Source organism: Pagrus pagrus (genome assembly GCF_965226575.1).
Source record: "Pagrus pagrus genome assembly, chromosome: 11".
NCBI classification, from domain to species: Eukaryota; Metazoa; Chordata; class Actinopteri; order Spariformes; family Sparidae; genus Pagrus; species Pagrus pagrus.
The window spans coordinates 19,093,939-19,111,366 of NC_140195.1; the positions used below are offsets into that span (position 1 = coordinate 19,093,939).

Here is a 17,428-nt window from a genome sequence, read left to right on the forward strand (position 1 = left end):
AACTTCTGTGTGTTTTGATTTTTTGTTTGTGCACTTGTCTTTCTTTTAATGTTAAGAGGATGGATGGAAACACAATTTAACTCAAGTATGATTTAGAGTCAAGCATGTTAAAAATATATATAAAGGGAAAAAAAAACATTTAAATAAATGTTGCACTGATGTAAAACAGCAACTGAATACAAGAAATGTAAACTCTAAACATGGAGATCCCGGTCATACTATTTCTGTCCTTTGATAGTGGCATACAGTAGTCTTTTGTGTCCTGTTGGTTTTAAATGAATATAACAGAGATTCTACTTGAGATAAACCAAATTTATTACACTTATGTACACTTTTGGACAGTAATCAGCAGGTTACAGAGCGGACCAATCACTGAGACTACAGTGGCTAAGAAGCAGAAGTTACACCTCTTGATTCTGTACTCCTTTAAACAATCTCATTCATCCATACAAATTCATTTCCAATCAATCAAAAAAATATATATTTTTACAGCATACTGCAATGTTACTTCCTCATCATTCAACACTTTTAACACCAACTCAAATAACTAAACATAATCTGCAGGTTAGGACCGGCGTCACACAGAAATGTGCCTCTACCTTCTCTGTGTTCCTAATGAAGGCCATGTGATGGAGGTGGAAACGGCACGACAGCTGATATCCCTTCTTCTCACTCATGGACTCTTCTTGTTAGCTGGAGACAGAGTGAGTAATTCAATAAGTCAGGTATTCATTTATTACTTTCCTTTTCAATCATGGGGCAATTTTTTTTCTTAACTTCCCCCAATCCACCTCCACACTGAGAAGAGAGAAAAAAGAAAGCGATACGAGTTCTGCAACTTCCATCTGTGGCAGCCCTCGTTGTCTTACTGCAGCTTAATTACAAAATATTGGCGCCGTTTTCTGTAAAGATTACTCACTCTAGGAGGCCCTACATAATTTGGACCGGAGGGTTTGTCACGGAAAATAATACAATGCAACTGGGCTTTCTGTATTAGATTTCCGCTTTTAGCCTCCTTGACATTTCAAGCTGCATGAACTAATACATCTGTTATTTGTTGATCATTTGATTATTAACATACTTCACAAACCAAATCAGCTGCCCTGCTGGAGACACAGATACAGCTCAGCAGACAGCCTGGTTTTTTTTTTCCTCGCCTGCCACGCACAAACACACTCCCAAAAAAAAAAAAGATGCACAATTCAGCCCTCAGTGAAAAAGGGGGTAAAAAACATTTATCTTCCCCCTCCTTTGAGCGTATGAGCACTCTGACACCGGCGCGGAACAAAGCCCGTCATCACATTCTAATCTCGAATTTCAGGGCTTTTATTTCACCCAAATGCCACCCTGCTGGCCTTGTGAATTATTGACAGACTGACACCAATGCGAAAGGACACATAAAAGAGGCTAAAAGCTCCGGCCCTGGAAGAGCTTGTCCTCTCCTATTGCCATCAACAGGGAGACAAACTCTGCTAATGCTTCTCTGGAAGCTCACGGTAACTTTGAGACTGAAGCAGCAACATATGACTCCTGACCTACAGCTGCACTATACAGGAGAGATAGTGTGTGCAGCACTGCCTCTTTGGTCTGCGTGAGAGCTTTAGTACAGTTACAAGGGCACCAAGGCAAAGCTGTGAATTATCTGATCAAATCATGAAAATTAAAAGCAGTAAGTCACATACGGTTAGTACTGCAGAAAGCCTTTTAAAGTCATTCTGATTTGACTCCTGCACGTCACTTCTCCTTTCAAAGAAACGTCACAACATGGTACTCGGCTCGCCGTGCAGTCATTTAGTTTGCATGATGACTAGTGGATCGAGGTAAGCTGTGTGTCAACTACACACTCCAATATCTGTCAGTTTTGCGTCTTCTCACGCCCACGCCTACTCCTCATTTTGCTCAAGATTAACATGTTACATAAACAAGTGGAAAGAGACAGTGAGGACGGATTTTAAAAACATAACAAACAGAGTGAGAGCGAGCAGAGAGGAGCAGAATGAAACAAAGCCGTCAGCAGAGATGAGAAGCTGTGTTTGGAGAGTGTTTTTGTGCTGTCTACTGTCGTCTAATCCACCTCGCTCTCATTGCTGGCACCCTCGGGCCGCCTCAGTTTGTCCACCTGTTCGTTAATCTGTCCATCCCCACCTCGCCGATCCTCTGTCTGCATGCTTAGCCCATCCTCCTCCTCCTCCTCTTCGTGACTGACATCATCCTCTTCTTCCTCCTTTTTCTCCTCCTCCCCCTGCACCTCCATGCGGACCTGATCCTTCAGGGGCAGCGTTGTGACGAGGTCCACAGGGCTGGCGTCGCCGTTGATACCATGAGCTCCATCAGGCCCTCCCAGAGCATCCTGGGGGCTGTGGTGTCCATCTTTAACAGGGGAGGAGTTGACTGACTCGTTACTGACAGGAGAGATGTCGCTGCTGCTGTTGATGGACGGCGAGCTGGGTGCCGATGGCGGCTTCAGGGGAATCTGCCACGAGGGGATCTTAGGAATCGTGGGAGTGGAGGGGAATTGTTTCCTGTGGGGGAGAGAAAATGAGGCCTGATCACAATCTCATCATCAACCTCACTGTGATCAAAACGTGTGAAAAGAGCTTTCCCACGATGTAATCAGCCATAATTGGACATACTGCAACCACAAACCTATACATAGCTTTCCAAGTCAGGTGCTGAATGAGAACACGTCCTCAACACTGGTTTCTTTTTTAGCATGCAGCCGCACACAAAGCATGCTACGTAATCCTCATAATTACAACAGAGAAAATGGCTTTTTCCCCCCCAAACAGCCAGATGTTCATCACACCTGGTAAAGCAGCTCTAAGATTTTTTTAATTACATCCACTGCAGCTTTTAAGATCAAAAAGACAACGTTGAATCGTAATGGGATCAGCACTTCTTGGTGGTTAAAAAAAAGAGAACAGTTTGGAGATGATTTGGATCATTTGAACAGGAAGAGAGCACGTTTGGAGACAGATGGTGATTCAGAGTCTTTATTTTGTGATTCAAGCCTTTGCCAGAAAACTCATTGTGAGAGTCAGGAAGGAGTCAAGAAAGCAAATGACAAAGGGATTATTACTGATTAGAATGTACGAGAGGAACAAAACATGCTCAACTACACAGTTCTGAGGCAATTTTCCTCCTCGCCCGCTTTTCTGATGTACACTCTTACTTCAGGCTTCATTATAGACACTGATACATAATCATGCATGCTAATGGGCCTGACTGAGCTGGGCTGTGCCTGACTAGATTGAGGAACAAAGCTGGAGAGAAATGAAGGGAACGTCTAGCAGTACATGACAGCAGTATTAACATCAGATTTTACCCCGACAACAAATAAAATGATTGACAAAAGCATCTATGATTGACCAGGAAACAGCTGATTTCTCTGGTATGTGTTTCTATATTCTTGTGTATTTGTTTCTCATAAAGTGATTGAAAGTAATTGGGATTGTATGACAACTTGTAGTGGCTGTGAGAATAAACATATTTAAGATCAATAATGATGCTGTAAGTGTGCTAGTTTGGATGAGAAATGTGACAATATATGTTCTTTTATTTTATTTATTCATCCACAAACAAACGTTCGGGCCATCAGTGCTGCACTATAGAAGTGGGTATGCAAAGAATACGTATTCTGGTTGTTGTTTCTGAGATCTAAACTCAGAACTCCAGAAACCATTTATGTACTTAAATAATAAATCTTAACTCAAGGTCAACTTTGTAGCTTTTCTCAGAGCTGTTAACCACATCTCACAGTCTTTCTGAGCAGATGGGAGTTCACTCGGTTATATTCAAGGCCTGCAAACTCTGCGAACTAGGCCGAACCGCTGTCAGTGTGTCGCGGCAGCTGCTGGGCCAGACGAAGCAAAAGTAGTTACGCTCACTTTGCTTCAAGAATATATATATATATTATTTTTGTCCACTTGTGGAGTGTTTGTTTTGCAGCTGGCATTTCCTCAGAGCTCTGACCGGACCTCTACTGATCATCATGAAGCTCTGAGTAACTGGATCCCTTCCATGTGACAAAATAAAGAGCATATAAATATGTATTTCTCTGCTTTCTGTATGATTATTAATTCTTTTAAACACAGAATCAACTCGGGAAGGGCAGTTGTGATATTACGGCGTGCTGAGAGAGACCCTGCTAATATGTTTTGTTTCCCCATGTCCCTTGCTTCTGAACATTTGTCATTTTGGAGCATTTAGATGCACTTTGCTTCAGGGCTTTTCTCCTTTTAATGCAATCTATCCCAGCTCCACCTTTCCTTTTTTTCTTTTTTCTTGCGCTGTCCAGATTTTTTTCCCTACTGCTCGACCATTTGCACTCCATGCAGTGTGGATGTGTATGTTGATGTGTATGCAACAGGCATAGATCATTGCATCAGGTTTGAAGCAGGTGGGGGTTTCTGAATGACTATAGCTGTTGTTTTCGCTTTGATCAACACATTTTCTTTAGTATTTTTAACACTGGCCTGACGCTCTAGGCCAATCAGCTTTCCAGGCCCCCTAACAGCCAGTCTGGGCCTGATTTGAAGTTACAGCAGCTGAAAAACAGTTTCATTACAAACATGAGGTCAAGCAGGACCTTATCTGAAGTGCAATGTTTCTGCCCATGTGTATCCCCCGTCCACAAAATTAAAAAAGAGAACTCTTCCCATGTGCCATTTTTCATGCAAAAAAGTCAATTTTGCCAAAAGGCTTACATTTTTCAACTATATATGTATTTTTTTTGTCTTTGAGCAGGTGTCAGGAGATAAAGGGGACATGTTATGCTCATTTTCAGGTTGATCATTTTATTCTGGGTAACTACAAGAAAAGGTTTCAGTTTTCTCATATATTTTCCAGTGCTGTACTCCCCCTCTGTCTGAAACACTATTTAAGCTCCTGTCTCTTTAAGGCCCGGCTCCTGAATACCCAGTCTGCTCTGATTGGTCGGCTAACACATGCCTGAGCCAACACCGCTAACAACAACAGAGCAGCTGAGCTAAATCAATTCTTATGTGCCAAACTAGCCACTAGGCATAAATTATACAAATACGTGACATGGTGACGTAGTGTGATGTCACAAAGTCACAGGATTAAAGGCTGGACTGCTGACGAGGCGTTTCAGGAGCAGTGTTTTCTGTGGGAGAGAGGAGCTTCTGTTGGTGCGGACTTTAACCTTTTTAACTTTCGAGATCTTTTACATGCACAAGAACATACTGTCTATAAAACACTGAAGGAAAGGAGAAAACAAAAAGGCATTACACCTGTAGCTCTCCTGTAAGATTTGTCAAATGACTGTTTCCAATGTCAGAAATCAACCTTTACGCTCAATATACATGATAAGATACAAAGGCTACTGGCAGCTTGTCTTGTTTTGTTCTTTTGAGACATTTATTATTATGATACAAATCTTTATTTGTGTCTCAAACTGTCAAAACAATGTTTTTATTTTCGTTGTGAAATATGCAGACAGGTAAATTAACTATCAATTTGGTGGCACTTTCCTGTTAAACACTTCCAAATGGTTTAAATGGACTGCATCCAGGAAAGTGCATGAAAGCAGTGAGTGGTCTGCCATTAAACACACACACACACACACACAAGCACGCACACACACCTGCCCTGTTTCATGTGACGGGGGTCTGGTGACTTTGTTACCTGCTGAGCAGTAAGCCCTTCAAAGAGACGATCTCAGCCTTCAGCTCTCCGACTGTTTGGTTGTCCAGGATGCGGCTGGTTGAAGACGAAGCCTATAGGAAAACCACAAGTGAGACACACATAACTGTTGCAGACATGCACACAGAGAGGCACCGTTCAGGTCACATGCAGGGTCGCAGCACAAAGTCAATGTATACCTTTCTACAACTCTGTCTCAACAATATGAAATGAAAAAAAAGCCTTGTTTTAGACACAGCTTACAAGATAAACAAATATGGCAAATGCAAATGCTCAAAGCCACACGTTTTTATGTAGTCAGGTCATCTGTCACCATAACAACCTCACAACTGCCTGCTGCTGGTGATGACAGAAAGGAGGACAAACAATCCCCACTACAGTCACCTTTATGGCCTCGAGTGCTCAGAAAGCCCGTGAGTGGGAATCATGCTGTTTTTACATAATTTTCCATACTATCTAGAACAGATTAGGCCAGTGTCCAGTGTTTTGGATAATGACTTTATCTTGAACAATGGCCACATTCATGAAGGCAGACCATAGCTTAGCAGTTTGTTTTGTTCTTTTTGTCTTTTATCAAAGGCGTGTGTTATCGCACACACTGGTATTTGAATGGCAAATTGATGCCAAAAATCTGTCCGTGCAGCACTTTTTTAGGGATAGGCAGGACTTTGACAGAGGGAGCTATAAAATGATGAGTTTTGATAAAGGCACAGAGAGAAAAAACATTGCATGGCAACAGTCAAATGTAATGATAAAACTCAACTGTAAACTGTCTCTGCAAAATGAATGAAAACCTTAGACACACATTGGGAGCTTGTTGGGAATATTTTACAGTAGCATTGCGTTTTATACATCCCCAGAATCAGCACAACCTCAGCTAAATGTGTATATCACTCAATAAAGACTTCTCTACACTATAATGGGGGATATAAGCCAATAAAACAAGAAAAAACAGAACTTGAACTTTTACTTATTTTATTAAAAACCATAATATTGTTTTTTTTGCCAAACGTGATAAGCACGATGACAGTTCCTGTCCTGAATCATAAAGAAACCTCAAATAGACCGTCAGCTGTATTATTTTTCATTCTCCTCATATCTTTATATTTTTTTCTGCCACGACAAAAAACTTTAACCAACTTCTCTTCTCTGCTTTGAGCTTTAAAAGTAATGCGTGGCTCTCATTTGGGTGCAGAGAAAAGCTCAAAGCCAAGCTTCTGTATCAGACACTCCTATTGGCTGTGAAGGCATCCACTGTAACCAGTGAGTACGGTCACACATGCTCGAATTCAGGTGTGACCATCTCCTGCTGATGTCAAATTTGCATACAAGCTCAGCAAAGTTGAACTCCAAGAGAAAACATCACATGTGTGACTGTACCCATACACTTGTCACTCGTCAAAACAATATGTCAGCCAGGCAAAAGATGAGATTATCCACTTCTTTTACAACTTTACGTATTAGTTTTATTCACAGTAGTGACCAGGTTGGGGTAACTAGCCATTTTCAGCATGCAGGTTGTTAGCTCAGATCTGACATTTTAAAAACAGGAGCATGCAAATAGCGAAAGGGATGAGAATGCCCACTGAAAACGCTGGAAAATGGCAGGCTTATACCAACACAGTCAACATAAGATGAGTCAGACTAAAGAAAACATGATATTTGAGATGGTATACGACTAACATGGACATCTGAATGGTTGTGATATGATTAACAAGATAGGAAAGAGGAAGAAAAAACATTTATGCTACACAGAATGATATTTATTTTTATGGCTTTTCTGAAATCATAAAATACTGGGGAGTTGCTCCTCCTCAGGGCATTCAGAGTAATTCAAATGATAAGATCATTGGCTAAACTCCCCATAGACAAATCCAACCTGTGACGAGGCATCATGGGAAGGCATTGGTTAGCTTTAAGGAAAGGTGGGAAACCAGTGATGTACCTAATTGCTCCCCATTCACAGTCCATTCCTGAATAAGAAGCACAAACATGGGCGAGAAACAGGAGGATAGACTGATGAGACCAGAGGGAGGAGAGAGAGAAGACAAGGGAAAAAAGTGGGATAAAAGAAAAGTAAAAACCGTAATTAAGACTCTCCTGACTCACCAGAGGAAGCTTGTTAGAAAACGTGGACCCCCTATCGAGGGGAGAGGGATAACTTGGACTCTTTCGCTTGTAATTAAATCTAAGAGAAATTAATTGAATCACATCTGAAAGGGATCAGACTCATTTACAGTGGAAGGAGGGAGGCAGAGGAGGAGAAGTGAAGGGAGACAGAAAAGGAGGCGAGGAGGGGAAGGAGGTTTTTTTCTTTTTTGGCACTTATCGACTCCTAAACCTCTCTGATAAGGAGCCGTGTTTTAGAGGTGGTGCATTGGAGGCCGGCTGAAGACACTCTTATTACAGCCGTCACCTCATTAGAACCATCTTAATCCCTCGCCTCCCCAAGGCACCCGTATAATAAGGCTGGATTCTGCTTCTCTCTCATTTTACACTGAAAAAAATTAATTGCTGCATGGGCTGAGCTAAAAGACTTCCAAGCACAGAATTAACTTCAGAAATGCAAATTGCTCCAAATAACTGAAATGTGACGTTTCCGATACACTTCTATCACTTAACAGGAGAAATAAAAGCTTTAGAGCAGAATTGTTAACCAGCAGCTACATACATTATGTGCATTAGCTACAGAGCAGCGCCGTATAATATCTCACATCAAGACTTGTCACACAACACTACCACTGACATATGTCTTATTAAGTCTGAAGAAACCTAATTAAATGTTGGGCCAGGACTGAATTTCAGCTTTGAGATACATTATGTGAGTGTGTGTACACACACAGTGTGTAAGAATCTTGTGTTAAGTGCACTAGCTGCCAGGGCGGAGGCTGAGTGGAGGGGTATCAGTGACCGGAGAGATTGAAAGAAACACCGCTGACTTTAAAAGCCCCACCTGAAGTGCTGACACATATCCAATAGACCGCATGAGTGTGTACGATGTGATGTTTTACCAAACTGCTGATCAAAATATTTAACTTCTGTGATGATTTAGTAGCTTTGATTACAAAAGCATTATCCTGAAGATACTTCCAGGTCTGTGGATATTTACTGTAGCTCGACAGTGCAGAGTCACTTTATGTTTGACTTGCAGAATTTGATATTATTTATATTATTACCTCAGCCAAGGTCGTTATGTTTTCACCTGTGTCCGTTGGTGGTTGGGTCTCGGCCCAGAATAGACCTCATTAACTTTGGTGCTGATCCAGATAAAAGATAAATTTTTCTCACTTTCTGTAACATTGAGAAATGGGCCGTTTTTGTTTTTTTTTACATTTTCATGAATTTCTCAGGGAATAACACATGAATCTTGATGGAAAAAACTCAGCCATATTTTGGTGGCTGGTGTCTATGAGCGAGTACAATGTGATGTGGGTTCCTAGGTATGGTGATCTTAGATTATGGTTAAGGAGTTTTGGGTGGTTTAAAATAAAGACTGATGCAGGGCTATCGAATCTGATAGTGAATTAAGCTTGACTGAATTAAAGGGGTCTGTTGGGCCTTGGCGGAGGTATGTCATTAGTAGGCAGTGCCATTCTAGTTCTTACTATTATTTTATACTTACCATTTTGTTTTTGCTTGCAAGCAAATGTCTATTGTGTTATTCTTTATATTTACAACTTAATCTAACACTTACTGAATATTCCTAACAAAAATCTTTTATTTTTTTCTGAACCTTAAAGGGACAGTTCAACCCAAAATCAAAAATACATATTTTTCTCTTATATGTAGTGCTTGCATTTAAAAATCTTGCTTAGTCCAGATAATCCAAAGAACCTTGCTATAAGCAGTTTCATGAAGGAACTATTTTCTTTCTACTGAACTACACCCACCAACCATGGAAGGAAGAAAAGGGGTGTTTTTCAAATGTACTTTTTTGGCACATTTATATTTGAGAGAAGACCAATATCTCCAATAATCAATCAAGATGAATGAACAGCAGGTAAGAGATAAAATGTGAATTTCTGATTTTAGGGTGGACTGTTCCTTTAAATATTGCACCTGCATATGTGACTAGAATGCATTTTGTATTCTCTAATAGACTTAATATAAATGTATGCATCCATTTTGTATTTGCTGTTTCCAGGGATGTCGACATAGACATGTTAAGAGGCAATGTACGTGTATGACCTCTTTACAAACTATTTATTATTCTATGTTTCACCTACAAACTACATGCTGACAATTTTACCCTGAAGAAAGCAGTGCAAGTGCAAAAGTGAATCACAGACTTGAGTGTGCATCTCTCTGCTCTTTCGTCTGCTGTTTGACTTCTATCACACTTCCTGGTGTGCAGGTGCAGAGCTCTAAGGGCTCTGTGTGGCCTCAACAGTGGAGACCATAATTCTCAATTTGGCATTGCACATTGCAAAAAGCATCATGCATGAACAAACAACCAACAAACAAAGTGAGCCAACCAACCAAAACCAAAATAACTCAACTCAAGAGAGAGAGAAGCCAACTATTACATTATCAACCACAACTGTGCTGGCTGGATATGCCTCTTACTGTGTAAATACTGTACATATAAAAATTCCCTCTAACTGGTTTAAAAGCCTTGTAACTAATATGTCTCGGGTGGGTGCCTGGGTGCCATAGGGGTCGGCCTTTTTCTGCTGGTTAACCAAGTGCTTCAAGAAAAAAAGAGAAATATATATTACAAGGAAAGAAAAAAAAGACTATCAACTCTAGCAGCACCCAAGGACGGCAACGCATCTGGCTAAATGAAGATAAATGCCTGTGGACCATTAGCAACAAGATAAGATCTTTAACAAGCCTTGTTTAAGAGTGTCTGAAGGCAAATTAATTCACAGTTACTCCGCCAGCAGACAGTGTGTTTTCTTGTAACACATGTATATTTATGATGGAATTAGTTTCAAAAGGAAGTCCCCAGAGGAGTGTTTTTGAGTGGAAACACTGCTACAGTGCAATTGATTTCACTCTATTTATGCACTTTCCCACTGGCGGTTCGTCTCGCAAGCATGCAAGGAGGCGGTGTCTAATCTTCTATGTAGTATCCACTAATAAAGAGAACGATCAGTGAGTTGAGACAGCAGGACAAACACAGTTAACAGGCAGATTTGTAATGATAATGGAGCAGAAATAGACTTGGCTGTTCAACGTCAGGGGTGAATCATCCTGAGGCAAATCTATCTTTAACACTGGTGGTAGAATACAGCCATGACATATAAAACACATCTTTTAAGAGTGATGGTAACTGAAAAAACAGTGAAAAAGAGAGGAACTGTCTCAGGCTCTGAAGTCTGGAAATGTGCAGCATCAGCGTGTGCTCTGCGTGTGAGTGTGCGTATGTGTATGCGTGCGTGGGTGTGTGTCTGTGTGCGTGCGTGCGTGCGTGCGTGCGTGCGTGCGGGGACATGAGTCAGTTCGTCTAAACTCACTTCCATAATGAGGTCCCCAGTTTAGGGACACAAGCGCACTCCGCAATTGAGCGGTTTCCAAACTACGAGAAATGTTTACTTAGCAGCTGAGGAAACAGAAGTCTCCATGTGTTTCGGGTTAAAGGCACATTTCCGCGTTGAGAGGTATAATTGCTAAGCGTGGCGCACGTTGAGCGCCGTGGTGAGGCAAACCCCCGAAAGCCGCAAACGGTGAATGATAAGTAGCTCGCCAGCACCAACATGTGTTTCTCATCAAACATCCCGGACCTGAAAACAATTTCCCAATTTCCCCCATGGCCTGAGACAACAGAAGGCCTTGTGCCGCCTCGCAGGGAAAATTTAAGATCAACACTATAGCTATAAAGCAGAGTTTATGATTTGTTTAATGGGTGTTTTGATGTGAATTATACTTTTTATACACTACCGCTGTCCAACAAGGCACTCATAGCAAATGAAGCAGACACTTTTTAATCCAATCTGTGATTTGGAGATGACGAATGAAAAGAAAAAAACATCCCTTGTCCTTCTATATGGAAGAGAACTTATTGTATAAAGTGAGCCTACAAAGCTTGCATGACAGAAAACTTTAGATAGTTCTGTTTCAGACCAGCATGGGGTCGCATCAGATCACTTCTCCGATGTACTCATGCTGATTTGCTTTCGACATCGCTCACAGAGACTGTGTGGCTGAGAACTTGAAACGGCACAGAAAGAGCTATGACTCGTGAGTTTTTGATGAACCTCGTCCAGGGAAGAGATTCATATTTTTCTTCCTCGTTTGTGCCGAAGCAGCTGTGTCCGCATATGTTTTCCTGCGATATCCAGATGCTACAGTGAAACACCCATGTGCTTAACAAGCTGTGGACATAAAACATTGTCTAAGATTGTCTCTTCCAAGGCACTTTTTTAGAGCCCAGAGATCATAAAGCGATTTACGAGTGCCGTTATAAAAAGCAAGCAACATTTCATCCCCGCACATAAGTTTTTAGAACAATCCCTCAGTCGGATTCACCTAAACACTTACAATTCTGAGTAGATTATGAACACTGTCTATAAAAATCAAGGCGAGGAGGAACGACAATATGGTTAAAGATTATGGTCCCATGATGAGATGCACCATACTTTTTTGCAGCTTGTGTTCTGATGATATACAGTATAATAAGACTGTCCGTCTTAGCTAGTTATGACTCAGAGATTTTAGCACACAGAGGCCTCGATAAGCCTTTTCTCTGTCCTCATCAATCTGGAGATTTCAACCCGCATCTTTATGTTTAATTTCAGAGTTACTACCTGTCTAGCTTTCCTCAGAAACATCAATCATCCCAGTCAAGATGCAATTGTTGGTGCTAGCTCTGGCAGACTACGATATCCTTGCATATGCTGCGAGGAAGAAAATCTTTATGTCTTGGATAAATGACGAACCGACCACCAAAGCAAACTGGCATAAGATAAACAAAGTGTTTTACTTTGGTATACTTGACCTCTCTGCTTCACACTTAAAAAGGGACCGTTCATCAAGATATGGACTCCATATCTACACTTTTCCAATGTCACAGTGGCTACCCCTGTTTGTACCGTGCTTATAACACTGTAACTGCAATGGACCTTTGTCATCTGAGCTTTTATTATTATATCTTGGTTTTTTTTATATCACTTATTTTGACTGTCAATTAATCTGTTGATCATTTTCTCGATAAATCGATTAGTTTGGTCAATAAAATGTCATAAATATAAGTGCTGTCATATTAAGACCATTTTATGTCACCGAATAAATAAATACACTGAATAAAATGACCTAAATACAAAAAAACATTAATAAAATAAAGCCACACTACCAAAACAATAAATAAAACGGACTCTGTGGCGCTGCTAAAAAAACCTGCATGTGAAAACACAACGGCCACTATCGAGGTCAGCAAAATTGATCGTGATGATGTACATATATTGATAGTCCTTAGCAGTGGCCTGGGTTCGATTCCAGCCTGCAGCCCTTTGCTGCATGTCATCCCCTATCTCTCCGCCCTTCCCTGTCATAATCTTAAACTGTCCTTTCACATAATAAAAGGCACAAAAAACAAAAATAGTTTTTTAAAAAGTCTATAGGATAAGTAAGATAAGATGTTTATGATAAATCAATATCGTAATTATCATGACAGGTCTACGAGTGGAATCTCAGATGTTAAACTGTCATCACTTATACTCCTGCAAACTAAGAACTGTTTGCGTTCGTAAGTGAAGGGTGCTGAGCTGTTGATGAGGTTGTATCTACCTCTGCTGTAGCCAGTTCCTGAGAGAGTTCCTGGATCCTCTGCTGCTGCTGGATCAGGAGCTCCTGGACGGAGACCAGGGTCTGCTGCAGCTGGCTGACTGTGGAAACAAGCAGAATAACAGACGGTAAAATTGTAGCACACTTCAAACCAAAAAAAAAGAGAGAAAGGAAGAGGGAAGTCAGATTGTGTGATAAGGTTGTTTTGGTGCCTCAAAACTGAACATTTTCTTTCCAGCGACGATGAGAGAACTGATGAGACTCAACTTGTGTCACTGATCAAAGCCGTCCTCTAAGAATTGTAATCAAAGCTAATACCCGGTAACTTTAGTCGCAGCTTTTTGGTCCGAGGCGCTGGGGGTAGAGGGTGCGAAGGGGAGGGAGGGGTGCGCACATAGGATGGAGATATTAATCTCTAGTGCCTGAACTTAAATCAAATAACAGTCTCTAACCTTCCATTATCCACCCAGACACTGCCTTCTAATGCATCTTAAATCCTCAAACGATCAACAAAGGAAAAAACAAGGCTCTCATTTGGGAGGAGGCTGCCAGACAAAATGTCCCCCCTAATCCTAATAAATATTGTTCTTTTTCCATTGACTTTGAAGATTGAATTAGTTCAAGTGTTGGTGTTGGACGAGGGTGTATGATTTCAAATAACACCGGGCACAGTTTGTTGCCCCCTGCTTCCAGTCACGCGTGTATTACCAAACAATGCATTAAGTTTCCCCGAGCTGATTATATTACAGAAAACCAATAAACATTCATATAAATCATGGGCGTGTAAAGTGTTAAATCAAGCCTAATAGGATTAACATCAACAGATATTGTGGCGGTCCACTGCTGAGGTTGTCAGGCCAATGGTTAAAAGCCTGAGCTGCAGCCGGCTGGACGGGATGTAAAGAACGCTCCTCTCACATTAACCCAGGCCGGGACAAAAGACAGAGCCCGGCTCGGAGGCTGCGTTTCTTTTGAAAAACCAACACAGACACAATATTTGATCTTTCAAAGAAGCTAATATCTTGTAGCGACACCTGTGTTTAAATGGGTGGAGTTGTATCAATATGGGTGGGGTGCTGAAACGTCTGATCTTTTCATGCTTGCAGAATCCTACGGGATGCGAGTTTGAGCAGGATCGTCAGTTGAGGCCAAAGACCATTGTGCAAACAGTTTGAATTTGTGCTCCAGAGTATGACCAGGCTTTCTGAAGACGGCAATAAAACTAAAATACAGCGGCCATCGCTGCTTAAAAAAAGGTGTTACTGTGACAGGGTGTGCACGCTAAACCAAGAGCTGCCCTATTAGTCTCTGATTCCACCTCGCCACAAAACAGCTTATCCAGATGTGTGGGTCAGTCTGCCAGCCGGTAATGCTGTGCCTCCTGAATTACCACTGGCACCGCTTTTTCGGCTACTTCAGCCAAACGGTCCACTTCTTTTCATGTCTCTCCACAAAGTTGACTCCTTTGTACGGTTCAGACACTTGACAAAAATGCATAACTTCATATCCCCAGTTATCACAGATATGAAGCCAAGAATAATGAAGTCAATGACTTTGGCCAGGCATGAATCAGAAGGAGGCTGTGTGTGTGTGTGTGTGTGTGTGTGTGTGTGTGTGTGTGTGTGTGTGTGTGTGTGTGTGTCAGAGAAAAGATGTGTGAGGCTTGCAGCTGCTGTGAGGAGGGTGCACATTGTGTATTCAGTAAATTATTCAGTAAATACCTCGATATAATGTACACTACATATGTCCAAGCCTGTCTCTGTCTTTAATGGCCAGCTGGTCACCAATATGGCTCCCACCGACAAAGAGTGCCCAAACAGCCGCACAATTCCATTACAGCCTGGGCGCGCTGAAGTAGTTCCAAGATCCATTCATTAATTGTCTGTGTGAAGTTGTAGGCAAATCATAATGGGAGTCAAGGCCCCTACTCTCGAGCTGGGGCTGGTGAGAGAGACTAATGTGGTCCCCATTCAAAAGGATACATCACCTCATTGCGCCCGGCACTAGAGAAATACATGAACTTTAACAAAAGGGGGTTCAAGCAATTGGCAGCGGCGAGGCAGTCGGTCGCTATTACTCAGTGCAGCGAGAAGAGAGGGAGCGAGAGGGAGAGGAAGACAAAAGGGAAAGCAGAGGGAGAAAACTCTCAGTGTAATTGCAACCCCTCTCCCCAACTGTTAACTACAACAGTCATTAACTACAATAGCAGCTTGGCTACTGCAGTCATAGCAAATTAGTTCCCCACACTGGCTGAAGAAAAGACCCATGTTTTTTTTTTTCCACTGTAGTCTCACCTAGTCGCAGAAAAACACAGGAGGACTCTTACTGTGAAACCCTGTCCTCACCGACAAACAAAGCAGGGCTTGGGAGTTGGCAAATCTCCAAAAAGCGATAAGTAGAGCAAGAATGGGCAGTGAAATAGCCAGAGGAAATGTGTTTGCATAGTTGGGAGAAAAATGACCATAAAAGAGCATATATTTGTTAATCAGATTGAGGGTGGCACACCTCGCACGCGATCTGACACAGTAGCTGCCCTCCACCTACCTTACCCTGCCAGAAAACAATAGCAATGGGTGTGACTGGATTGAATGATAACAACCGTATTTTCATCTACTCTGTGTCAGCCGCTGTAAATTCAACACTTAATTTGTTTTCATTTGGTGATGAAGGGACAATCCAACAAAAGGATGCTTGTATTTAAACTGACACTGTCGAATTCATGACGCAAGTTAGAACGAAGCCTGAGAAGGAAACATTTGTTTGGGCGTCTCTTTCTCTATTTACAGCTCAAAAGCCTGATATGACACCGATAGGGTTACTCATTCAGTTTTTTTTTAGCTAACCTGGAAATTACACAAACTCATTTTTGCATACAGAAAAGAGCTACTGGCTTAAGTTACACACTATTTCAGCATAAAGAACTCCTGGTGTTTTTTACAGTGCACACAGGGAAGTTCATTTGATTAAAATACACATTTTGATTCAAAAATTCCTATTTAAAAGAAAATTGTTAAAACTGGCCACTAAAGCTCTACAATTTCATCAAAGTTGGAGCTATGGTTGTGGCCATGACACATTAGCTCCACCTAATTAGTATGCAAATGATCGCAATGCAGGTTCTGGTATTTCCATTTCCTGTGACAATCATGGGACAAAGAAATGATGGTTTGGGTTAAAAAAAACAAAACTTGGCTCCACACAGGAACCGAACCACAGCTTCTTGTGTGAGTCTGGTGCCTCACCCACATATCCACCACCCAACTTAATTACTTATGTAATTAACATACTTACTTTAGCCAAAACCACGATCTTTTCTTAAACTTAACTGAGTAGTTTTAGTGCCTAAACTTAACCAAACTGCGATTAATTAATTAAACACACAGGCAGTATTTTTCTGCCACTAGAGGCCTCTCAACCAAAACAAAAAAACTTGCAAGTAGCGCGGGATCATGGGAGATGTTCTCTCCAATGTTAAACAACAACCCTTGCTGATGGAAATCTAGCTACGTGACTCGGGAAGAAATGTTCAAAGACGAGGTTATGTTGGAAGATTTAGTCCCGTTCGCAGACTTCCTTCCTCACTGACTCTCTCTGACAGGCGACCAAGTGAAACGCACCGTTACCTTGAATAAAACATATATAATATTTAACATTGGTAGAAAACATAAGAACAAAATATATAAAAAAGGTCTAGTCAAGATTTTAGACATTAAATGCAGATCATAATTTATCATAATCATAATTTTGAGGCATTTTTGAGTATCTTCCACGCACATTTCTGCCAAGCCTCGTATCTCTAATAGGGATTGGTACCTTTCAGGTGAAAACACACTCCAGTTCAACACTACTGCTAACGAGACCAAACTTTCTCAGACTGCCTCTCTCATTTACGCCTCCCTGGATTTTTAATTATACTGACAAAGAGCTAGGAAAGCATCTCTCTCCTTGCTTCTCTCTCTCTCTCCATGCCTGACAGCCAGGTTGAGATTCCTCACCTGTCCAACATGGGAGCCGCACCTGTCACCGTGCACTTAATCAC

At 41.4% G+C, this 17,428-nt stretch overlaps 1 protein-coding gene across 2 annotated transcripts in view; it reads right to left on the minus strand.

Annotated features, from left to right (window-relative positions):
* Positions 1-297: 297 nt before the first annotated feature.
* Positions 298-17,428, minus strand: part of pex14 (peroxisomal biogenesis factor 14) — a 53,285-nt gene continuing 36,154 nt past the window's right edge. Inside the window, exons 7-10 of one of the 2 annotated variants that reach the window (XM_084365583.1) lie at positions 13,393-13,490; positions 5,647-5,738; positions 2,146-2,522; positions 298-693 (exon numbers count right to left, since the gene is read on the minus strand). In XM_084365583.1, the coding sequence (XP_084221709.1) occupies positions 674-693; positions 2,146-2,522; positions 5,647-5,738; positions 13,393-13,490 (587 nt within the window). In that variant the 3' untranslated portion in view covers positions 298-673. Of the gene's footprint in view, positions 694-2,074; positions 2,523-5,646; positions 5,739-13,392; positions 13,491-17,428 lie in introns of both variants that reach the window. The other variant, XM_084365582.1, reaches the window with a different exon arrangement.